This window comes from Rhinolophus sinicus, linkage group LG02 (genome assembly GCF_036562045.2).
Source record: "Rhinolophus sinicus isolate RSC01 linkage group LG02, ASM3656204v1, whole genome shotgun sequence".
NCBI lineage: Eukaryota > Metazoa > Chordata > Mammalia > Chiroptera > Rhinolophidae > Rhinolophus > Rhinolophus sinicus.
Genome location: NC_133752.1, coordinates 160,932,916 through 160,958,731, shown reverse-complemented (window position 1 = coordinate 160,958,731; position 25,816 = coordinate 160,932,916). Strand labels below are relative to the sequence as shown.

The 25,816-nt window shown below is 37.6% G+C and overlaps 1 protein-coding gene across 2 annotated transcripts in view; it reads right to left on the bottom strand.

Annotated features, from left to right (window-relative positions):
* TMTC1 (transmembrane O-mannosyltransferase targeting cadherins 1) overlaps positions 1-25,816 on the bottom strand; it is a 231,062-nt gene that overhangs the window by 95,181 nt on the left and 110,065 nt on the right. For both annotated transcript variants that reach the window (XM_074325860.1, XM_074325861.1), the window contains exon 8: positions 12,365-12,554. In XM_074325860.1, the coding sequence (XP_074181961.1) occupies positions 12,365-12,554 (190 nt within the window). The remainder of the gene's footprint in view (positions 1-12,364; positions 12,555-25,816) is intronic.

Below are 25,816 nucleotides of genomic sequence, written 5' to 3'. Positions count from 1 at the left end.
GATTGGATTCCTGTTATCTGTCAATATACCCATCCAAAATCAAAGTATCTTCCATAATCAAAATATGTTGCATCTCATTGGATACGACCCACTTTCATGCTTCTGAACATAGGGTTTTAAAAGTCAGATGGATCATTTTGTTTCATTAGACGTTGTTAAAAGCTCTTTTTACAAATAACTGACTTGATTAAATAATGCTTTTCCCCTCACCTTTAACTGTGTATCCAAACAGCCTACCTAACAGGGCAAATTGAATGAACTAATGAATGTAGCAAAGGATAGAAACAAAGGCCCTGCATTTTAAAATAGTATCAAATACTAGTAATTTTCTGAGTTAAGGTATTTAAATACTTATTGTCATTGTTTCATTAGGACTGTTTTCCACTAAATAGTAACAACTTGAATAAAATGTATGTAAGAGAGAAGCTGCTAAACATGATCTGTATGAGGTTTGACATAAAGATAAAAGTAAGAATTTGACCACATAATTCCTCATTGGGAGTCATTTTACCCTTGGGAAATACTTACAAGGTTAAAAAAAAAAAAGTTTTAGGAGAAAAACAAAGGGCAAAAGTGTTTCTCTAATGAGCCTTGGCATTGAATTATCCCCAAATGAAGACATTGTCACAGCGAGCACCTAAATTTAATTGGCAGAAAACTAGAGATCACTGGCCAGAATCACCCAAATCAAAAGGGACTGGGCTTACCTTGAAATGGAAAGAATTTTCAAGGCAATGCTAGGGAAGCTGACATTAATAAATGTTCTTCCCAATTAATCACTTTTTAATACCAAATGCCAGAGTCCTGGGTCACAAACTGACTGGCCAATTTGGCCATTTAAAGTTGCAAGGTCCTTTTGTACAAACGGGTGGCCTCTGGAAATTAGAGCCAGATGGATTACAAAAAATGAAAGCAAGTTTTAGATTAAATTCTGCCAAAAGTTCAACCATTTATTAGCAAACAGTCACACACTGGCTAATCACGGAAGCTCAAGGAAGTTCGTTCTCTGTCCTCCAGCTTTCCTACAGGGACCGTCCATGAAAGGAACTCTATTCTGAGGCAAGAACAGCTCACTTTCTACTATGGTAACACAAAGTACTCTGTCAAGTGCCTTCTTTTGAAATCAACAGCTAAGCAGCTGAAGATACAATTTTTAACTTTCTCCAGTCACACGGAAAACTACATGTGGACAGATATATGCAGTATCACTTTGGTTTTAACTTTAGAAACTGTCACTTCATATACCTATGATATTCTAGGTGACATTCACTCCCTCAAACTGCAGCATTTTACGGATGGCCATGTAGTGTCCTCAGACCATCGTGAGTCTCAGCACTCACAGTCATTATATCAAACACCCACCTGCACATTTCTAATTACCGCCTTAATACAACGGAAAACATGATTCGATGAGTCTGTTTCAAGGTTGTACCTTGCTCTTGCCATTGACTGGTTGGAAATGCTAACTCTAAAATAAATGATTTAAAAGGAATGTGTTTTCAGAGGGTATTGCTGAAGGGATAATAATATGAAAATTATTTTGCTCATGTTGTGGTGGTGGCTATTGCTTCTGAAGGTACAAATAAGGCAGCAAGAATGGACTTCAAAGTTCTTATCCACCATCCTCATATATCTATGTCAACACTTTCGAAAGCATGTATCAAAAACACTGATTCTGAAAGAAGCCCGTGAAAAGGGTTCCAAATTCAAATAAATTTGAGAAATGCCATTTACTATGCACCCCATTTGGAAACTCACAGGCTGCTTAGAGCACAGTAATGGCTTTGTGAAATTCTCCAGTGCAAAAAAAAAAAAAAAAAAAAAAGAGAAAGAAAGAAAGAAAGAAAGAAAGAAAGAAAGAAAGAAAGAAAAAGTTTAACTTTTTAAAACCTAGTGCTTCTAAAATTCAGACTCTAGAGTAACCTTACTTCATGACCTGTGTGACACTAGAACATGTTTTGAGAAGAGCTGGTATAAATTGCTCAGGCAGAATGAATTTAAAGTTTCCACCTTAGGAGTTTCAATAACCCCCAAAAATCATCTTGCTGTCTAGAAATAGGAAATTGTCCCTGCATCTCAGCTACAGCCTTCCTGCTACAGTTGAAACACATTTTCTGTTGTTCACCCGTGATAGATGTAGAATAGCTGGTCACAATTTTCCATGTGTTAAAAAAGAAAAAAATCACTATGCATTTAGAGAACTTCATTAAGCCACCCATTGGCATCATCTTGGCTCCGGGCAGGGTAAGTCCTGAAATCAGGAAGGTTTCTTGGCAGGTCAGAGGCATGTTTAGATCATATCTGTGTTCAGAAGGCTAATACTCCCAGAGGTAGGGCGTGGGAAGAATGGAATGGAAGTGGAGAAAACCAAGCTCTTCAAGGCAGCTACTGGGTTTTATTTATGCTTATTTTCCATAGTCAGTATATTGTTTGGAACCAGTGAGTGGGCAATAAATTAAATAGCTAATAATTTATCTTACTGTTTTCCATTAGGCTTTTCCTCTCCAAGTGCACCATTCTGCACCTGCATATACCCTACAAAGTTATTCTGCTGGTCTCTAAATATTTTGCCAGCTTTTAAGACCAGATTCTATTTCCATCACACAACTACATATGTGGCTGCTAACTGTGACTGTTCATGCTAATCAGGCCCCTCCTGCCTGTGAGAGACACAGAAAGTACAGGAGCCCCAACAGTATCTGGGCCACTCCCCGCAAGTCACTCGCCTTGTCAGAGTGCTCTTGAAAACTTCCCCATTCTTAGCAAAGGTTCTCTTGGTATAACATGGTCACAGATTATTTATTCATTCAACAAATACATATTGTTGCTATCTCTTCATAGTCTCCGGGCATTTTGCTTATAGGCAAGCACTTAAATAATTTAGGAATCGATCACTTCTATCTCCTTTGTATTTTCCAGGCAGTAGTATTCTAGGTTCTTTGGAAGATGTCAGTTAGCAAAACACACACACACACAAACCCACACCCTCTGCTCTGTGTGAGAGAGAGAGGGAGCCTAGCAAGGGGTATCTGCCATCTAAAGTGGGTAAGAAGTGGATTGCAGTGCTAAACATGATGATCTGGATAGATTTCATTGAGAAGGTGGTAAATAAGCAAAAACTCGCAGGAGATGAAAGAGTCAGCCACAACACTCATTTCATAGTAGGCAATGATTTCAGGAAACAACAAGAAGCCAATTCTTATATTTCAGGTGAAAAAGAAGTTTGAAGACCTTGTCGTCAACATTTTGATGTGTAATAATGTAGATATCGCAACATTAAAGTTCATAGTACAAACTTGTTTTCTTTCTAATACCCCATTGCTGCCTCTTTAGGCACAGCATATGTAAAAATAAGGAATTTCAGGGGTTTTATGGGAGGGGGTGGATTCTCTCCAGGTTGTATTTATCACAATTGCCATCCTTTTATAAGCTCATTGGGTATTGTCTTAGGTTGGTGCAAAAGTAATTGCAGTTTAAAAGATTAAAAATAATTGCAAACACCGCAATTACTTTTGCACCAACCTAATACAACAAACCACTTAAAAAATCTGGCAATCAATCACTTCAGTCTCCTTTATGTTTCCCAATACAAAAAGTAATTTCCAACCGGCTTACTCTTTATACGGACTTGTTTTAGCTGCTTTTATCTTTGGGAGTCCTAATGACATATTTCCTTTGTTCTTTTTTTTTAGATGGAAAAAGGTGTGCTCCTTTAAACAGAAATTTTATGTTCTAAATGGAAATAGTAAAGACAGAATGGCCCCAGGGGTTACAAAATTGTCTTTTGACTTATTTAGGACTTTAAAAAAAAATCAGAAGTATTGTAAGGCTAAGTGGTAATGAGCTGCCTTTATGAGAATATGAATCATTAAGTTAAAAGAAATAAAAAGTTAAAAATTAAGATTATCACTCAAAAGGTAGCAATTACTGTGAGTAAAAGCAAGTAATAATATAGACTATTAAATCTTGCTGAGAATCATAAAGGACACAATCAAGAAAAAGAAATACGGTCTGAAAACTCCCTTTTTCCATTATGCAACTAATTTTTCCATGAATAAATTCAGTGAGTCTTCCAACTAAGGTATAAACATCAGAGGGGTAGGTAAATCATTGTATTAAAGAATGTGACTTGTGAAAATGTAATTGCAAAGAATAAAACAAACATTTAATGATGAGAAAAACTCCTGCCTGGCCTAGATCAAAAGCCAAGCAGCATGCCCCAGGTACAAGTGAACTTCACACTCCACAGAAGACGAGGCAGAAGGCTTTGTACAAGGTTCAGATGCCGCCCAAGGAGAATGGCTTCACAGGTGACATATTAATAATGGACAAAAAGGGATGCCTTGGGAAGACTGCTTACCGGCCTCTGACTTTCAGGTAGCCACTGAATAAAAAGTTGCATTTCTGGTGTCTATTTTGCTCAAATACTAACCATGGAGTGGGATGGAGAAATCCAGAAATGACAGCAAGTTTTAGGTACAAAAACAACAAAAGAAAGTGGTTCCTTTCTTATATCCTGCCTAGTGTTGCTAAACTTTCAAATACCTTTAAAGATGTCTATAATATTTTTATAGTTTGGAGTTTTAGGTGATAATTTCCATGTTCGTTTGTAAATAAGTCAGTGCCACTATTTTCTTTCTCTTGATAAACATTCATTTTTTTAACTAACAGAGTTTTATGTTAGGATTCTGCCCTTCTATTACATTTGAATGTACCTACTTCCATTATTCCAAAATATGCTACAACATTAAAAACTTGAAAATATGTTACTACCATTACCTCTTAGGTCAAGAATTTAACATCTGTTACTTAGGATGGGGAATAAAAGGAGGGTTGGGCTGGGGGTCAGGATTAATCTTCAGGAGCATTACAAACATTTTTGATCATGTAAAGCATGATTAAATATTAAAATATATGGAATCAAAAAAGGCAGTCAACTGAATTATGTTTTTTCAAGTCTAGTTTTTCCTACACAATGAAAACAGGGATGCTTATTGTGCTCCAGGCTTTAAGCTGTGCCCATGTCATGACGATGGTGACGATGACGATGACAACAAAGACTCTAGACAGCTGACAGGTCTCAGTGCTTCCCACACTCTGGCTACTGTGCCGAGTGTCCTATGGGGCTCGCCCTGGTCAGCCTCCCAGCGACCCTACGCTGTGAGCAGGAGCAAGGCTGAAGGAGGTGAGCTCACAGCGGGTCAGAGGCAGAGCCTGGCCTCAGACTCAGCTCAGGCTGGTCACCCCACTCCTCAGCCTCCCCTCCTCCCAGCCCCAGGACTCTTGATCTGGGGGCGCTCCTCCACGTGCACAACTGAGCTGCCTCTACTTGAGGTTTGTGCTTGTTTATTTAACGAGGACAACCAAGTGAAATTAGGGGGACAGACCTAAGCCATAATTTGTATTCATACAGCAAAACAATGATATAAACGTATGTGGGAAAAGGCAATCACAACGAATCCTTTAATATGTTCCATTTTACATGGCGGTGCAAATCCAACGTCTGTTTTCCAACACTGCCTCTGATGAAGTGGTAAGCTCATTTCAAAATTATCAGCAGAAAAACTCTCAGCTTTAACGCATGTCTGAAGGGCCAAAGTTGACTACAGCTACTAACTGAAAAACTGTGATCCAAGCAGCAGGACATTATTACGACTGGGAAAGAGGTGGCAGGTGGAGAAGCCAGCAGAGTGCAGTGCTAAGAGTCTTGGTCTGTGGTCTGGCCAGCTCTGAAACAGAGAGACATCACAGACAACGGCACTCGTGGTCATGCACAGGTGAATGTCAGGATATCATTAGGACCGCTTCCATCAGTAACTGCAGTGGTCCCAAAGGAGGATAAACTGGGTGGGTTGTAAATGGGCTTGAAAAATTGGATCTATAATTAATACGAGGTTGGTGTAAAAGTAATTGCGATTTAAAAGGTTAAAAATAATTGCAAAAACCGCAATTACTTTTGCACCAACCTAATAGTATGAGGAGGATTTTCATGGATTGAAGTTAGAAAAAGGATGGAGTACATGGAGTGAGCAGAGAATGAGACCTGAAAAGAGAAATATAGGTCAGAAAGAAAAAAACAAAACAAAACAAAACAAAACAAAAAAAAACACCTTGGCACAGAGCCATTTACCATTAAAGACAATCTTTATTCCTCAAGTTCAATTTTATTTTACCACTTGGTGTATTAAAACAACATGCTTATTTTACCAGGTTTTATAATGGCTATTCTGGAATTTAAAAGAGTTATTCCACAGTAATCCGGATGTCACCATAATAACTTAACCTAATATTTGGCTAAACAAAATGCACAATAATTTCCAGAAATCTGAAAGCATGTTCAGTTCAACTGTGTGGGTCTGTGGTAGTTCGGTGTTCTATACTAGGGGTCAGCTAATTTATGCTACAATGGCAAAGCTGAAGAGTTGTGAGAGACTATATGACCATCAAAGCTCTCCAAAAAAGAAGAAGAGAGAGAAGAGGAAGAAGGAGGAGAGGCAGAGGCAGAGACAGAAGCTTTCCTATGTATTTGTCTAACCCACTGTACTATATTTACCCGCATAAGCTATTCCAAGTCCTTTTTGGAATGAGGTAAGAAAGCCTATGACCAAATAATCACTTTCCAATAGTGGCTCTTATTTTAATCTTACCTCCTTGTTGAGATGTGTGGGGGTTTTAATGCAAGACATCTACAGCTGACCATCTCTGTCCACCAAATAGCTGTCCTTCTATTCAGTATGTTGATGGGGTTATGATTTGGACTAGCTGGAGGTAAATCAAGGCAAGGCTGGGACAAGCATGAAGGCAGAATCCCGGATGAAGGCATCTCCCCTGTGAGGAGATGCACTGGTTCCACCCCATCCGACCTCTCTACTGCCACCAGGTTTGTCACTGGTGGTCACCTGCAGTTCTCAGGCTACAGAGCTGTCCCCATGCAGACCTGAGAATTTGATTAGCTTTTCCAGGGCCCAGCGATGTGGCCTATGATTTGTGTTGGTTTTAAGGGTATGATGTGGAAGATTGTGAATAGACAGATAGATTGGGACAAAATTGTGACCTCCCCTAAAAATAAATAAATAAATAAAGAAATAAGAAGTAAAATAGCGACCCTGAAAGACCCATATTTGGGTAAGGGCACCTCCCCCGACATTCATTCTCAAAAGACATCTCATTGTTGAGGTCAGTATTAGGAAAGTTATCATTAACCACCCTCCTTTCCCCTCAAGTTTTACCTTCACAAGTATGCCACAAGATTGTAAAAGCTATAAAAATGCCTTTTTACATTCACTGTGTGAACGTCATAGAGAATCAATAACAAATAAATTACTCTTCTATATAATTTAGTGGTTTTTCCTATGTGATGCAGGAAAATCACATTGGAAGACATGGGAGAAAGGTCATTATAAAGAGTAGGACTGATTGTATTAACTCCTCTAAACAACCCTAATTAGACTGGCTACTTCCCTGTCTGACACACAGTCTCTGTAAGAGTCATAAAGAAAAATCTGAGAGCACCTTCAGCTGATGGTTCTCCAGGTGTAAAAACATTCCCTATTCCTAGAGGAGAATGGAGTAATCAGACTTCATGGCTTCAATACTATTTATCTCTACTGTATATACATTCCAACAGAGTGATTATCCTCATCACAAAGAGTAAGAAAAAATTAATTCACTTTAAAATTCATGGTTAAAAAGAATTCGATCCAATAACAAATTTCTAGATTGTTCTCTACATTATACATTACTGTGTTTCCCCGAAAATAAGACCTAGCCGGACAATCAGCTCTAATGCATCTTTTGGATGCATTAGCTAAGACTCGGTCTTATAGTAAAATAAGACCGGGTCTTACATTAATTTTTGCTCCAAAAGACACACTAGAGCTGATTGTCCGGCTAGGTCTTACTTTCGGGGAAACACAGTCTATACACTCAGATATGTTCTTAGTGAATAAAGGGTATGACCAGAAGGAGGAGATGAAGTGGAGGCATACAAAAATAAGACAAAAAAATAAGACAAATTCTACATTGAAATACTCAAGGATGCCAAGTGAGCTCTTCTATGATAAATAATAAACTACTCCTTGAGGTCTTAAATTTCTTTTGCCATGAAAACAGGACAAACCAGAATTAATCTGAATTAATCCTGCAGCAATTTCTAGAGAAAGAAAACTCTTAGATGCTGTGTCCTAGTTCTCCCACCCAGTCGTGGACGAGAGCTTGACAAAAGTCAAACATCTACTCTTTGAGTTGCTTATGTCCAGGGATACTCCAACAGGACACGTAATACAAGTGACCTGGAAGAGGTTGCAGTGTGTAATGGCATCTAACTTAACTTACTTCTGTAAAGAATGAATTTGTTTTTGTTTTCAGTAAGTGTAAACAAATATAAGAACAAATGTTCAAAGTAGGCCTGTGGTATGGAGGGTAGGATTGAGTGGGGTCGCGGGCTGGGAAATAACATACCTGCTGTTTTATTTATGATGTATTAATTTGTAGCTTTGTAAAGTCACTTATTGAAATAATAATTAAAGAGTCACATAAGGCTAAACAATTGTAGCAGGGCAGATGAGGAGCCCCTCCTCCAGAGCTCTGGTTGATAACACGGAAGGATGACAGAAGAAGATTTTCGTAAATTGGAGAAGAAACAAAGACTGCGAGTATATATAACCATATCATGCCTCCCAAAACATATAGTTAATATTAGCAAAAGAAAGATTCGTATGTCTATAGATCCTTATCGACTCTAAGCTGCCCCTATCCTTCAATCCCCACCTCCTACCCTCCACCAACACATAGAGAAGCATCTAAGTTCTTTAAAGACCCTGAATTCTTTCTCCAGGCTCTTTCCCTTCCATGGCCTGGTCTTACCAATAAGAAAACCATACAAAACCACCTGAGTGTCAACATAACCAGAGGCCAAGTAGAAGAATCCTAGCAGAAGAGGGAAAGTAGGCAGAGGTTTAAAAGATCAAGGCTTAATCCTGCCTCTCTCTCTCTCTCTCTCTCTCTCTCTCTCTCTCTCTCTCTCTCTCCATTATCTCTTTGACATCATTTCTTTTGGCTCTACCCTTGGTCCACTCTGCTCCAGCCATGGCAGCTTCCCTGCCATTCTGTGAACACTCCAGTACTTTCCTGATTCAGGGCTTTGAGACTTGCTTTCCTTCTACTTGAAGTGCTCTTCCCCCAATAGCCTCATGGCTCACTCCTTCACTGCCTTCATGTCTCTGTTCTAATGTCACTTCATTTGTGAGACCAGACATCTTCAAAACCCTTATTAACACTTGGCATATAACAACATATTTTAAGTGTAAGCTCCACGCATACAAGACCTTCATTTTGTCACTGCTCTAATCCCAGCGACGAGTAAATGCTCCATCAGTATCAGGAGAATTAAAGAGGAAGAAGTAGTGAGGCTAAAGAGAATATACTCTCCCCTGGATACAAACCAGGGTGGCTTTTATATGATTGAAAATCAATCAAAGGTGAAAATAAAAGAAATATTTCCATGATTCCCTGGACTCGACGTATACGCTTGTTTATGCAATAGTTGTTTTTTTTCTGGGTAATGTAGTGTATGGCCTCACTATCTCAACATTTAAGAACATAGCCAGGGATTATAAAACAATTTCAATCCAATACTTCTCGAAGCAGTACCATATCATTTGGAAATATCCTAGATGGACAGAATTGTGTTTATTTTGCTGACATTACTATAAACCTTTCATCCATTATTCCTTTTTAGCAGAGAAGATGTCTATAAAGCAGGCACTCTATTTTCATAAAAGTTTAATCCTACTTTTTATTGTCCTGGAGTCAGAGCCCTTAAGATCACGTCCTTCGTAACTATCATCACATAGAAAAAATAGGATTATCCCCATTTTGAGAGGTTACTAACTGGTAGGAGTACCTATCTGACTTTTAATACCTGATTCCTACCGTGTTTCCCCAAAAATAAAACCTAGCCAGACCATCAGCTCTAATGCATCTTTTGGAGCAAAAATTAATGTAAGACCTGGTCTTATTTTAATATAATAGGAGACCGGGTATAATATAATATAATATAATAGCAGGTATAATATAATAATATAATATAATATAATATAATATAATATAATATAATATAATATAATATAATATAATATAATATAATATATATAATATAATATAATACCAGATCTTATATAAGACCTGGTCTTAGATAAATTTTTGCTCCAAAAGATGAACTAGAGCGGATGGTCTGGCTAGGTATTATTTTCGGAGAAATACGGTATCTCCCATCTAGTGTAGAAACAGATCAACAGACAAGCCAAGCAATGAAAAAATGAGCTAGACACCAAACCCGTTTCCAAACTCTGAAAGAAGAAAATGTAGAAAGTGCAATGGCCTCCAAGTATTGCCAAAGGCTTTCGTTAATGTTTGCAAAGAATTCTCAGGATGAAAGCCACCACAGAAGAGCTAAATCTTACTATCACCATAGCTGGAATGCTTTGCTCATTTTTTTTTTTTTTTCATTCTAGTGGCTGTGATACCACTTTGTGATTTTAATTTGAATTTCTCTAAGGATTAATGATGCTGAGTATCTTTTTCATGTGTTATTAATCTTTGTATATTTTCTTTTGTAAAGTGTCTATTTGAGTACTTCGCCCATTTCTAAAGAGTTATTTGTCTTATTATTGAGTTTTAAGAGATTTTTTATCCCACATACAAGCTCTTTTAGATATATATTTTGCAAATATTTTCTTCCAATTTGTGGCTGGCCTCTGATTTAATTAACATTATCTTTTGATGAGCAAAATTTTCAATTCTGATGATGTCTAATTTATCAACTTTTTTGTAGTTTGCACTTTATGTGTTACCTTTGCTTAACACAAATTCACAAAAAGTTTCTCTTAGAATTTTTGGTGTTACTTAATTCTTTTGTTTAGGACTATGATCCACTTAGAATTAATTTCTAAGTGTACAGTTTGAGATAAGGGTTAACATTCACATATTTTCCTTACAGATATTCCACTATTTCAGTAGCTTCTTTTAGAGACTATCCTTTCCCCATTGAATTAGCTCAGTAACTTTGTCAAAAGTCAATTGATCATACAAAGGTGAGTTCAGATCCAGAATCTCGATTCTATTCCATTTTCTATCAACTATTTTCCCCCTGAGTTTGGGTCACACTCTCCTGTTTCTTTATATGTCCAGTAATCTGATTAAAAACTTAGTATTGTATGTCATACATTCTGATGACTCTTTATCCTATTTTGTTCTTTGGAAATTCGCTGGTTTTCCCATTTCATTATCTGATAAACTTGCCTGAACGCAAACTGAAAAACCTGTTTCTCTGTAGAGAGCTGAAATTTTTTCTCCTTTTTTTTTTTCCCTTTTACTTGGATCTCTGGGAAAATCTCTCTTGTGCCCGCATAGCTGTGTGATCAGCCAACAATTTCAACAGAGGTTATACACACAAGTCAAGCCAGTGGAACTTCTACACTCTGCCACCCAAACTGTGCATGGAATCAAGACTTTATGTAAATTTGCAGCAAATAAGCAAGTCTCCCCAAGTGTTCAGTTTTGTTTGTGCTCCCCAGGGAGTACCATGTGCACACACGCTGTTTAGCAATCAGCCACGAATGTGTGGAGATCATTTGATCTCAGCCCTTCTAGTGCTTTCTGCTTCCAAAATCTCCCCCTTAAATTTCTGGCTGCTTTGATATCCTCCCAAATTAAACCAGCCACCTCTAGCTAGTAAACCTGGGGGTTCTTAACACCAGACAGGTGGTGGTGTGGGGATGGGGATGGGACTACCCTCAGGCAGGAAGCGTCTCACACACTGCAGTAGCTGTTTTTTATAAGAAAACATTTTCAGGTTCTTTGATCATTTGTGAAATGGTTGCATGCAATGATTTTTCCAGTTTCATACCTTTTTTTTTTTGAAGTGAGACTCACCCAACTAACTGAGGCAGGCGGTCATAGTGGAAATAGGATCTTAACCATATTTTAAGCACTTATGAATACATTATAATTATCTCATTTATCATTACATGAAATCAAACAAATTACTTCAAGAATTAGCCAACCACAGCAGGAAAAAAATTTCTCGGTTACAAACATTAAATTTCAGATCCAATTTCTATAGGGTTTTGGTAGAAACAGTAAAAGAAAATCATATAATTAAGGTGACCATGATCTGTTAATCCCATTAAGGTCTTTAAATTATACATTACCTACTAGGAAAATATGAAATACATCAAGTTCTTTTAGACAAAAGTGTAGATTCAATTTAGACCCAGACCCCCTGATGGGAAACAAAAAGCAATGTTGAGTACAGAGTATCTCTCTTCAAAGGCAGAGTTCATTTTAATTTTAAGAAAATTACCTTGAAGGCTGCTAAACAATGAAGGCTCAGTAAGGTCATCACAACTGCCAGGAGGATGGTGGCTAAGTTCCGCGTGTCCCATATGGTCTCTACCAGGGGAATACTGCCGACCTGCCAGTCATAGCACAGGGTGACAGGTGCAAGCAGAAGCCACACGTTGAAGGCCAAGAGGTAGGAATAGGTAAGGAATCTACGAAGAGAAGAAGAATCGCTGAAACATAACTCAAGGTCCACGACATTTCGCAAGCATTCATTTGCTCTGTTTGTATTCAATAGCATTTTTATACTGCCAGCATTGTCTTACAGAAAAAGACAAGGTAATATGGAACATCAGTCATTCTTTTACGCATTAAATTGATCATTTTGGAATATATCTAATAGGTTCTAGTCATTGTGGTATATGCTGGCCTTTCAACAAGAACTAGTTTTCATGACACATACTTAAAAATTATCCTACAAATAAATGCATTATAATCCGAGATAAATGCTATGAAGGAAAAGTGTGATGAAAGTATACTCATGTAATAGAAATACTGCATTGTAGGGTATGATTTCCTGGGTAAAATATATCTGAATTGTTCCTTTTTAATATTGCTCTGAATCCTGTAGTAGATATGAAAGTATTTATTCATTTTTATAACAGACTGATTAACATTTTATAGCAGATTTATCCATATTGAATTATTTCCAAAAAATCAAAATATCTGGGGTAGGGAGATAAAGTCTCTTATTCATAACTGAAGGGACTAGCCTTCAAGAGAAGGCAATTATAGCTAGTTGTCCTTGCTAACAGGAATAGCCTGCTGGTCCTAAGGAAGGAAAATGATGAAAATAAGGAAAATAGTATCCTGTTTCCTGGCTGTGTCTAGGCACTAAGGTAAAATGGAAAGCATTCTAACTGACCCTCTTCCTTTCGGAGTAGAAAAATTGAATTTATTAAAATTTGTTCAGTCAACACAAATTCATGACCCTGGAGAATTTCAGAACTCTCAGCACATGACAAACTCCATCCAAACCTCTGCACAAGGAGATGACCAAACTCTAGCATGGCTGGTTCCCAGAAGCATAAGGCCATATCCTAGGATGACACCATTCCCCTCCCCCCACCCCCACCCCCCTGCATTCTTCCACCCCCACCATTAAAATGCCTGGAGAAAGCTCATCCTTGCCTGGAGAATTTACCGTTTGTTCTAGCTAATACCTGATGACAGGCCCCTGACCTCCCTTTCTTAGAGTGTTTACTTCATAGGGCTTACAATTGTGAATATGTATCTCTTACAACTCAGAAATGTCTTTCAAAAGGACCTGAGAGCCACTGCATTAAAATGTACTCACACAGGGGCTGTCTTCCAGTCTCTGTGGGAGGATAGAATCCTAACTTCAAATACTGTCAACCGGCAGCCTTAGCCAGCCTAATCACATTTACACTGACCAACCCTTTGTCATTTTTCACTTCTCTGACTCTGTTGAGCCCCAGCTTAACCCCCTCTCTCATTCTCCTTTAAAAATGCCCAATCACCTCTGCCCAAATCAGAAGGGTGCTCAGCTCTTTCCCCTACTGTCAGCAGTTCCTGAATAAAATCAATTTTCACTGCTTTCACAATGTCCAGCTGTGTTTATCTTGGACATCCTATATGGGGTTAAACAGAATAATTAGATACACTCCTGGTCCTCAAGGAATGTACAAACCAACGGGGAAAAGAAGATGTACAGAATTACAGAGGCAGAATGAGATGAGCACCATAAGAGTGCAGAATGGGATTTTAAAAAATCCTCACCCATTGGTCAGATTCTTTGGGAGGGATCCTTGGATTGGCAAAGAGGTTACATGAGAGAATTTGTAAGTTACCTTCCAGTGTGATGAGTCAAACCACCTTGAATTCCTCTCAGCAGGTAGTTACTGGTTTGGAACATCCTTCCCAGACCTTTCCAACTGATCTTCCCTTTCCTCCTAACCCTCCAAAGTTGGCAGAGAAAACCATGAACAGTGATCAGGTGAGGCTGTGATGGGGATTATTCATTATTCACCGGAACGGAGAAATGGGTTGAAGGAGTGGAGATATTTCAATGGTGTTTCTCAACCCTCTGCTCTCTGTTGTTATTTGTAATAAAATGTTAATATACCGGTAGTATAGTACTGTGTTTCCCCCAAAACAAGACCGGGTCTTATGCTAATTTTTGCTCCAAAAGACACATTAGGGCTTATGCTCAGGGGATGTCATCCTGAAAAATCATGGTAGGGCTTATTTTCCAGGGAGGTCTTACTTTCGGGGAAATACAGTACATACTGAAATTTTGATAAAATCCAAGCTTTGTTATTTAACAAAACTGAAAACAAAACAATTGCCATATCTCTTTTAGGCTTGGGCCAGAGGACTGCCTCAGGAGAGTGCCAACCTCATTGGGTCACTTTGGGTTTCTTTTTCTCACAGAGCTTCTAAGCTGAAGCTACCGACTTTTTTCTTTTCTTCTTTTCTTTCTTACATTTCTTGTTTAAGCTCATAAGGATTCTCTGTGACAGCTTTAAAGAAGAATGCTGAACCATCAAACTTAGCATTCTTCTGAATATCATGCAGCTTTGTCTCTCAATTACACTCCAGGTCTTAAAAACTACTTTAAGAAAGAGGGTCTCTACTTCTTGATATAATAGTTATAAGCAATGATTACATATGGCTGCAAAAGTTATTAGGTGAAAAGCTGTAGGAGTACTTTATAATCAATGAACCAGGCTAAATCAGGTGCCTAGAACTTACTAATCAATTTTAACATTACAGAAACGAAAACTAACAGTCAGCTATCCTCCTGATGGATAGACACACCACCACCTATGAAGGAGTCTTGTCAAAAAAATAAATAAATAAATAAACTTGAATCTGCTCAAGCCCGTTATTACCAGTCTGCATCAATCAGAAAACACTGGAACATGCTAAATGACACCACAGGGATGCAATGTGCAAAATCCAGGATGTTGCAAATCCCAAAGAACAAATGATGGCAGTTTCTTCAACAAGTAATGGGGGGGCGGGCGGGGAACAGAGGCAGGGAGGGTGGCAGAAAGAAAAAGGTACCTATGCATTAAAAGAGACTTAGAGACATAGCAAACAACGGGCAGATTTTGTTTAGATGCTAATTCAGACAAACAGCTATTAAAAATAACTACTTATGAGACAGAGAAATGGAAACACTGATTGAATATATCATACTAGAGAATCAATGTTAACTTTTAAAGTGTGGTAATAGTATTGTGGTTATATTTTTAATGGTCTTTGTCTTTTAGAAATATATTCTATAATATATGCAAATGAAATGAGATGATGTCTGGGAGTTGCTTCACAATGATGGACTGGAAGCAAAGGGGAAGAAGTGTGTGAGGATATGAATGAAACAAGATTGGCCATGAGTTGTGGAAACTGGATAATAAGCATGGAGAGGGTCTTTATGCCATTTTCTCTACTTTTGTACATATTTGATACTGCGTATAATAAAAATTTGTTTTAGTGGAAAATATTGGAAAAGGCAACAGCATTGCAATAAGAACAGTTTCTTATGTCTTGCTGCCTCTTAACCATGGAACAACAGCGAACTCTATGCAGAAATTTTTATTTTAATGTTAAGTTTACATTTTATTCTTGCCAGGCAAGTTGTTCTCAGTTTCTCATATTTTCTAGACTTGCTATACCATACTGACAAAAAGCAAATGTAAAAAATCATATTTTTTAAAAGTTACAATCTCAATGTAATTATTGAGGTATTTCTTTTTAAATGCTCATTGTGACTTTTAATACAGACTGTAACCCAAATAGGTTAAAAAAGTAAAGTAAACCACAGACTGACAGCAACTTCCCTTCCTAGAACACTAGGAAGGTCGAGACTATTAACTTACCCCAAGACTATTAATTTACCCCTTTTATGAGTTATCCACAGAAACCCAGAGATATCACCTACCTTCTAGTGCATATGAATTCAGGTTAATGTTGCTTAGAAACTACTTGAAATACTGAAACAGCATTGGAAAAGTTTTGCAATTTAAACATAAAGAAGCCACTTGGAATCACGCCAAAAGCTAATTACATTTTAGAGGGCTAGACGAGCTAGCTGTAATCAGCAAGTAAAGTGTTTCTTTTTAACTCATTGACTATGAATTACATTTCAAACTCATCATCTTGTTTATTTCTGCTAAAATTTCAGAAATGAAATATGTTGAATATCTCTGCCCTGCTGGGTTCTCTTTTTTTTTTTAAAGCAGCAGCAAAACCAAAATGAATTATTTACTAATTTTCTGCCATGAATTCTGCTAACAGGAGGAAAGCTTTTAGAATTATCTTGTCAACAAAATGGAATATACAGGAAGCCAGGAATTCAGCTTAAACAATTTAGTCATGTATTTTCATTGATACACCAGGAAATACATGAAAGGGAAAGGAAAGAAGAGGCTGTGGGGGAATTGGCATGCATCAAATATCACCTAATGAAAGCAGGTGGCTCTTTAAATCTTCATTCTTATCAAAAAAGGAAGGAAGGAAGGAAGGAAGGAAGGAAGGAAGGAAGGAAGGAAGGAAGGAAGGAAGGAAGGAAGGAAGGAAAAGAAAAATTAGAGTGCTTTAAGTGCAAAAATATACATATATTTTTGTCCTTTGCCTTTGAAAAAAATCTTTTTGGCTAAGAAATAAGGTAAGCCTAAAATATTTCCTTGTCCTAGAAAGATGTCTATGATAGTCACATATGGAAAAATCACATACTGCAAGCAGAACGACACAGCACTTGCATGTTTTATATAAAACTGTTACTGTTCAAAGGATCCTTCTTTTTCATTCACCAAAAGATGCTTCATTATTTCATATATAGGACATTGGGTTGACTATACCCACATTGCGTCCTGTAGGGAAGGTCATGGGCTAAACTGTCAATATACAGCCTTGATGTAAACCACCTTCGCCACCACAGTGGAGCACCCCACCCGGCCCTGACTCTTCCTCTACCCACTAGTTTCAGTGATCTGTCCTGCCCCTGCCTAGGCTGTCCCCATTTTTCAGCTCCTGAATTACCACTGATGCTTCAAAAGGGTCTCCACAGTCTCACTTGGCTGAGCAGTAATGAAAAGCCCTTTCCAGGCATAACCTGCTTATATCACCATTAACATCTACTCCTGCCTTTCACCTTCCCCAGGACCAGCCAAAGAAAGCTACTTCCTACACTACCCTTCTCCACACACAGGAGAGCCTCCCTGGAATTCAGTAAATGTTGAATAATTGCTCTTTGCAGTTTTCCAGGTGCTAAAGGGTAATAAGATCTAGTCCCCTGTCTTCCAAAAGGGCATTTTCATAGCATTGGTGATGAGAACACATACACTTATTATATGGTTGAGTAACAGTGAAATATAAACATCAAATTTCAATGGCGTTCTAAGAAATGATAGATTAAGGAAAAATGAAGGATTAAGGGATGACGTCCTAGAATCTATGCAGAATTTAAATAGGTGGAAAGATGGGAGATGGAGTGTTCAGGCAGGGCTACCAAATAAAACTGGCTTCAAATTGTAAATGAACATGATTTTCTCTGAGGACAGTGAATAATAGGGGTCATATGAGAGTACAGGATTTAAAATGTGTCATGTAACTTTTTTTTACATGACTCCTACTAAAATGTCTAAAATGAAAAATATGACGTCAAATGTTGGTGAGGATGTGAAGAAAGTGGAACTTTGAAACACTACTGTAAATTGATTAAACCACTTTGGAGAACTGTAGGCAGTTTCATGAAGGCATAAGAAGTGCATACTTCATGATCTAGCAATCCTAATCAAAGCAGCTCCATTAAAGGCAGGGTTATTTCTAAAACTTCCCATAAGACTCTGAAGACAGGAAAGCAAGAGCAAAACCAGGCTTCTTAGGAACCAAAACAAGAAAAGAAGGCAGCACCCTCTCTTTGGGCCACAGGCGTTCTTCACAGCTGCCCTGCTTCTGTTAGAATTTGCTCCATCTCCTCTCTGCTCATGGACTTCTCATTCAGGATTTTCAGAACTGAGGCTGAAAGATGGCCATCAGGGCGGCTCCAGCCTCTCCCTTTCTCTTGCCTTCACACACCTGTCACTGCCAAATGCCTCACTCTCAGGTTTCAAATTCCTGAGAGCAAGCACCTCATTGGCTCAGCTCATCCTTCAGAATCAAGTCCCACAGGTCACTGAACTCTAACTGCTCCTGACTCTTCAGCTCCCAGCATGGGTGTCACTTCCTCTGACAATGTCCCTGTCACAGCCCCCTCCCTAGACCAGGCAGGTGTCCTCCTATGAGCTCCCCCAGTCCATGGCTTACACACTGCCCTGTAACTGCTTCTTAATGGGCCTGTCTTCCCGCCGAAACAGAGGCTCCGTGGGGACAGGGCTGTGCCTTGCGTATAATTATTTCCCCAGCACTCAGCTCTTTACATGGGTGGGTTCTGTGCTTTTTAAGAGATGAACCTGATATTAAAGTCATGACTACAAATCTGGAAATATTTGAATTTTATACTTTTATTACGGCTTGAGGCAACCATATTATTTTCCTGCAGTCCCGTGAAAGACAGCTGCTAGGTTTCCAGTTGTCCAGGCACGTAGCAGAAGGGTGCAGACTGAAGACTGTTTTTGTGGAGCCCCTCTCAGCACCCAGTGCTGTGCCAGCTTGTGGCACACCATTACGTAGTGAGGAACGTATGAGTAAGGGCACTGCCCCTCACACGTCACAGAAGCATCATTATAAAGCGAGGCCAGGCAAATTTTTTTCTTATTTTGCATTAAACTGCAATGAATATAGTTTAAATGAGAACTCTTGTTGCCATGAACTATAAAGTGAATCTGAAATCTCTCTGACCTTTTTAATGCACCATTAATACAGTTAACTTTTTTAACTGAGACAGCATCGTCAGAGCAGAAAAAATGAATTTCAACATCTAAGACTATCAGCAACAACTTCTTATCCATGTATCTTTACCAAAGCAAATAAACTCTTCTGCAAAACTAATGACTTGGTTCGTTTCTTATCTAAGGACTGTATCTCTCTGTAAAGTATTTAACATCTTTATTTCAAACCAGTATACTCTGTCTCATGGAGCACAGGTTTAGCGTCCATTGAAAAACCATGTACGGACTGTTTACTATGCATCAGGCACAGGTTTCCAGATTTCCATGCAAGAATCCTGCAGCTATCCTAACGAACTACATCCAGTAACGTGAAAAACTCTTTAAACATGTGCAGCATTTTCTAGCTTACAAAATATTTGCATATAAGGATAATCTGATCCCAGCACAATCTCTATGAAGTGGATATTGCCCTCATTTTTGCAGTAAGGGAAATAGCCTAAGGAGTCTGTCACCTGTTCAATGTTCCCCACCACAAGCCCATAGCAGAGCCTGCACACAGCACACGGTTTTCTGGCTCCACATATGATTTCTCCACTGCCACTTCGTTATTAACGTAGAGAACTGAAAGGAAATCTGATGGATCAAATATTGATATTCCGTGGAGAAGAACCTGCCCGAAACCCCGACTGCTTATTCCTTGAACAGCCCAGATGAACCTGAGCTTTTATTTTAAAAAACCAAACAACAACAACAACAAAACAACTTTAGCTTTTAGTTAAGGCAGGGCTGACATAAATTTAACACCAGTGTGTAATCTCCTATACAGCACAATAAACAGAGGATTGCATTGATTAAAATGTTTGTTAGAGTACCACATAGCAAGAAATAGAATCCTGAAAGAAAAACATGGGCTTGGTATTTTATTCACTATGAAAAGCAATTTTTGCTTTTCTGTTCTAATGTTAGCAAAAAATTAAAGATTTCTTTCATTGTTATCTGCTTCTCAGGGATTTACAATTGTAATAAAAACACAATATGTAGACTTAAAGAATTACACAGTTTTCTTCAAGCAGTAAAGTGTCAACAAGTGATCCAGACCAGCATTTTCTAAGAACTGGCCCTTAGGCCAGAGATATAATTTGCTACCTCTACAAGCTCCCTCTTCTGACTCCCTTCTCTTTCCTCTTCCTTGTATTTCTCCCCTTCATTCCCAGGGTCCAAGACAAATTAGATAAATTACTATTACATAGTGTCATTTCAGTTGGGAAAACTACACTCATCGACCTTGATAATCCCTTTCATCATTTTCTGCTTTTCTATGAACAGAATAGAAAATACATGATGGGGACAACAGCCCCTTTGTAGAGAGCTCTTTAGCCACAGAGGACACAGTTTATACTTGAAGATTTCTAAAAGGGTAACATACGCTGCCCTCCAGACACACTTAGGTTGCTGGTCAAATTAAGATTCTCTTACCCAACCTTGCGCCCTATTCAATCAGAATGTCTACAACATGAACCAGGAAATCTTTATTTTTTTACACGCTTCCTGGGTGACTCTATTCACTCAGTTTGGTAATCACTGCTTCAAAAATCAGAGTAACTTCAGTTTCATTTCAAAAAACACATGTACGGAGGGCCTCCTAACACAAGGTCCCGCTTGTTGCTAAAGCAAGAACAGAGCAGCTCATTTTGCCCAGATCTCTTTAAACACACAGTGCATTTAAAAAAAATAATACTAATTTAAATTTAAGTCAATTTGTTCAGAGTTTATTATGAGATAGGCCGATATTTGCGGCTTTAAGAGCTATAAATATTAGGAAGACAAAGTGCCCCCTGGCTGTAACAACCTAAGGCTTTTGTGGTTTGAAACTATCAACTGAAAATGGAAATTAAAAAAAAAAGCTTCTTTAATGTAGAGTATAACATAAGGAATATAGTCAATAATATTGAAATAACTATGTATGGTGTCAGGTGGGTACTAGATTTATTGGGGTGATAGATGGGAGGGATTAAGAGTCACAAAATAGTCATGGGGATGTAAAGTAAAGCACAGGGACTACAGTCAATAATATGGTAATAACTATGCATAGCGCCAGGTGGGTACCTGACTAGTCAGGGGGATCAATTTTTAAATTACATAAATGTCTAACCACTATGCTGTGAAACTGAAATTAATATAAAATAATATTGAATGTCAACTATATCTGAAAAATTGACAACGGGAAAAAGGTGAAGGAAAATAAGAGGTCCAAATTTCCAGGTATAAAACAGCTAAACCATGGGGATGTAATGTGCAGCATAGGGAATGTAGCAGTTGATTACATTGTGATAGTGTGACACAGTGTCAGATGGTTGCTGGACATCATGGAGATCATTTCTTTAGGTATATAGATGTTGAATAACTATGGTGTATACCTGAAACTAATATAATGTTGTTTGTTAGCTATATTATAATAAAAATCTTAAAAAAAAAAGAACTGTAAAAAAAAGAAGCTTCTTTAGAAGACGGATGTTGAGTTCCATCTTAACATCATTTCATATTTTGATGTTTTCCTATAAAGTAATATAAGCCTTTGCCTATATTAGTGAGCATAAGAAACAGATCTACTCACTTAAGCAAATACATTCTACCTGCTTATCCGAGACCGCATCTCAGGAAAAAAACATGATGCTAATAGAACTCTATATTCTTTCACCGTAAATCCTATTTTATCTATTTCCTGGATTTGAAGACAACCATTTTCAATATTATAACAGCGACACTTCTTCCATCACGTATATACTGCTTTACATTCTGCCCCCTTCAAATCTGGTAAGAAAGAAAACCAATTACTACACAGCCTAGAGAGTGGAAACATGGTGGAAACAGGTTATCTCTTCTGCAGGCTTCTGCCCTATGCACAAGCCATACTTAACAGGGGCTTTTGTTTTTATTTTTAATTCAAGATTGGCAAGATTGAATTTTGAAGTATCACATTTCTAAAGAGACATATAAACAGATGAGTAAATCCTGGGCTAAATGACAATTCTCTGACAGGACAAGTTGCACATAAATCTATTCTATCACTTCTCAAATGAAATTCCACCGAAACCAAAGAAGCAGAGTCTTTGGGCATCAGAATCCAGAATTGTGTTTAGTTTAGACTATTGGGCCTGGGGAACTTCTTATCAAGGAAAGTTGTGCAATTAAAATACAGTATCTCCTCTGTTCTTTAACTTTAAGTTACGCTTTTCTTCTCAAGTCAAAAGTAGAAACATTTATAATTCAAAGTCATGTCATTCAATTGATCCACACAATCCTAATTACAGGTTTGAAAAGGTTATTGATTGATCATATGGAATTACTGACAGGTAATACAACCTAAATGTTTAGATTAAAATAAAAGGTAAAAGATTAAGGGTTCTGTTACAAGCGTATCCTGAATAATGCTCATCCCCCCAAATCGGTATTGATCTTCTTTGTGATTTGACATACCCAATGGTCAAGAATTAAAAAGTCAAATTCTAAATGGCACCCAAACTACTAAGATGAACTGTATCAAAATACAATTTAAAAAATATTGAAAACATAATCTTCATAAAAATACACAGTGAAAACTAAAGTTTTATATAACTTGTTAATAAGGGAACCAGAAACTTGACAAAGCCAGTTAAACTGCAAGAAAGTCTGAATTAGGCAAAGGTTTCTTAGCTATAACACCAAAAGCATAAGCAACAGCAATTAAAAAGTAGATAAATTGGAATTTACTGAAATGGAAAACCTTTGTGCTTCAAAGGACACCACTGAGAAAGTGAAACAACCCATAGCAAGGTAGAAAATGTTTATAAATCATGTATCTAATAAGGGACTTATAACTGGAATATATGAGGTTTTCTACTCAATAATAAAATGACAAATAACCCAATTAAAACCTGGACAATGGAGCTAAATAGACATTTCTCCAAAGAAAATATAGAAATGACCAATATGCACATGAAAAGATGCTCAACATCATTAGCCATCAGGGAAAAGCAAATGAAAATCACAATGATACCATTTCACATCCACTCACATGGCCATGATTGAAAAAAAAAAAAAAAAGATTGTCAAAAAGACAATCTTTTGTGGAGAAACGGAACGCTCAGTACTGCTGGTAGAAATGTAAAATGGTGCAGCTGCTTTGGTGAACAGTCTGGCAGCTCCTCAAAAAGTTACATACAGAATTGGCAATTCCAGTCCTAAGTAACCATGCAAAAGAAATGAAAACATACACTCAAACAAAACTTTGTACATGAATGTTCATAGCAGCATTATTGATAATAGCCAAAAAGTGAAATAACCCAAATGTTCATCAACAAATGAATGGAAAAATAAAAAGTGGTATAAGCATACAACAGCATACTCCTGGGGAATAAAAAAGAATGAAGTACTGACATATACTACAACATGAATGAATCTTGAGCACATGAAAGATGGCAGTCACAAAAGACTACATATTATATGATTCCATTTGTATGACATATCCAGAATAGGTAACTTTATAGAGACAAAAAGTTGATCACTAGTTGCCTAGGGCTGGGGGATGGGGGACGGGGGTAAAATGGGGAGTGATTGCTAATGAATACAAAGTTTCTTTTGGTTGTGAAGAAAATGTCCTATGATTGACTGTGGTGATGGTTGCACAACTCCATGAGTATACTAAAAACCATAAAATTGTACACACTAAGTAGGTGAACTGTATGGCACGCAAATGATATCTCAATAAACCTGTTATTAAATACATATGCATTGAATATACATAACAAAAATAAATATATACATATATAAAAATATACATTGAATATGGAAAAACAGGGTTTTTCGTAGTTATTAAAAACAGAATGAGATTGGTAAATTAGATATAAATTTGCTCAATGTCTTGCAAGGCAACAAAGCTATAACATTTTAAGTTTTATCTTCTACTAGAGAAAAAAGAAATAGTGACACTTACCTGATTTCTATATGTTAAATTCTAAGTTGTAAAATATAGTAAATGTAAATTGTAAGTCAACCACAGTTGCATTCCTCTAGGCTTGTTAGATAACATCCGACATTACAGAGACTGTCACACAATCAGTCATCTTTTGCCTTAGTCCCTTATCTCAGACAATTTTTCTCAACAAAGGTTTCTCAGGAGCATACCACAATGATTTTGTGCCTCAGTTTTGTTAAGCAGAAAAAAGTGGGTATTTCATCCTAGCTAAACACATGGAGGTAGATAATCTAAAAGAGAAGGAATTTCAGAACTAAAGTCACAAGAAATCACATGAAGCAAAGGAAAACTTGACCAAGATACTCTTAAAAGCTCTTTGGACTTTTTAAACTACATGTAATTAAAATTAAAAACTACAGCAATTATTAAAGGGAGAGGATGCTAATCTGAAAATTCTCACCTAATAATACAGTAATTTATTACACACACTTTAACAGAAGATACAGTACTTGCAAGAGAAAAGCAAAGATTCTCTAAATGTTGTTCAGAGTTTATAAATCCAGCAAAAGAGATAAAGCATTAATGAGATAGGGTGACAGCTGAATGACACATCTATGATTAGTAAAGACAGACTCACAGATCCAGCCAAATCACAGCTAAATTGCACAGCTGAAGAGAAAGAAAGAAAAACCAACAGAACTAGGAAACAAACCAAGCTAATCCAATTTAAGAACCATCATCGTACCAGGGGTCAAACAATTATGCACACAGAATAGAAACTTTACTTGGGAAAGGAATTAAAGACAATTTTCTGGATGCTCAAAAGAGTCAATTATGATGCAGGTATCTTAGAGGAATGTGAAAAGCCATTTACAACAACTGTCACTGAAATGTCTGCATATCGGTGTATTTTAAGTATGAAATACAGGAATAAAAAGATTTTTTTCTTAAAGAAACGAGAGAAAGAATATAAAGCTGTCATGGAATATTCTAGTCTATCACTTTATACTGATGGAACAGCCTGAGCATAGTCACTTAGATGGATTTAGAGACAGAAAGTCCTGGACTTTATTTGTGTCAGACCCCTCTGAAAAAGTACATAGATGCCTTGGAAGTGAAAGGCAGAACCTGGCAAATGACTGGTCCTAATTTTGCCTGAGGTTCCATCAGAGAATTTTCTTCCGCCACCAGCAGGGATAAAAATGCAACCTAACCCCCTTGGTAACTAAGAAGATACAGATAGGAGGGCAGTGAGTCCTGACACCAGGGACTTTGGGGCAGGTACTTGTTTACTGATGACACAAGATATGAATGAAATAATTGGTAGGGGATTTGAGAGTAGTCTCTTCTTGTTCTTGCCCACCTGTCTCTTTTGGCTGTGCATCTTGGATTTTGGAGACTGGCAGCTCAGGGAACAGGCTGCACCTAACTATAAAGATAAGAATGAATGCTCAAATTTAGGAGACAAGAAGGCTTGGAGGGAAACCAACTCAAAACTAAAGGAAACAGAGCCATTAAGCAAGAACAGGATCTGGCAAAGTTGGTTTTGCTCTTAAAAGCAGAAAGTAGCTATTTAAAGAGCTACAGAAACTGAACAATTTATCAATGAGCTAAAAATGTCCAGACAACGAGCCCTGGAGATTTTGAAAGCCAATGAGAGATA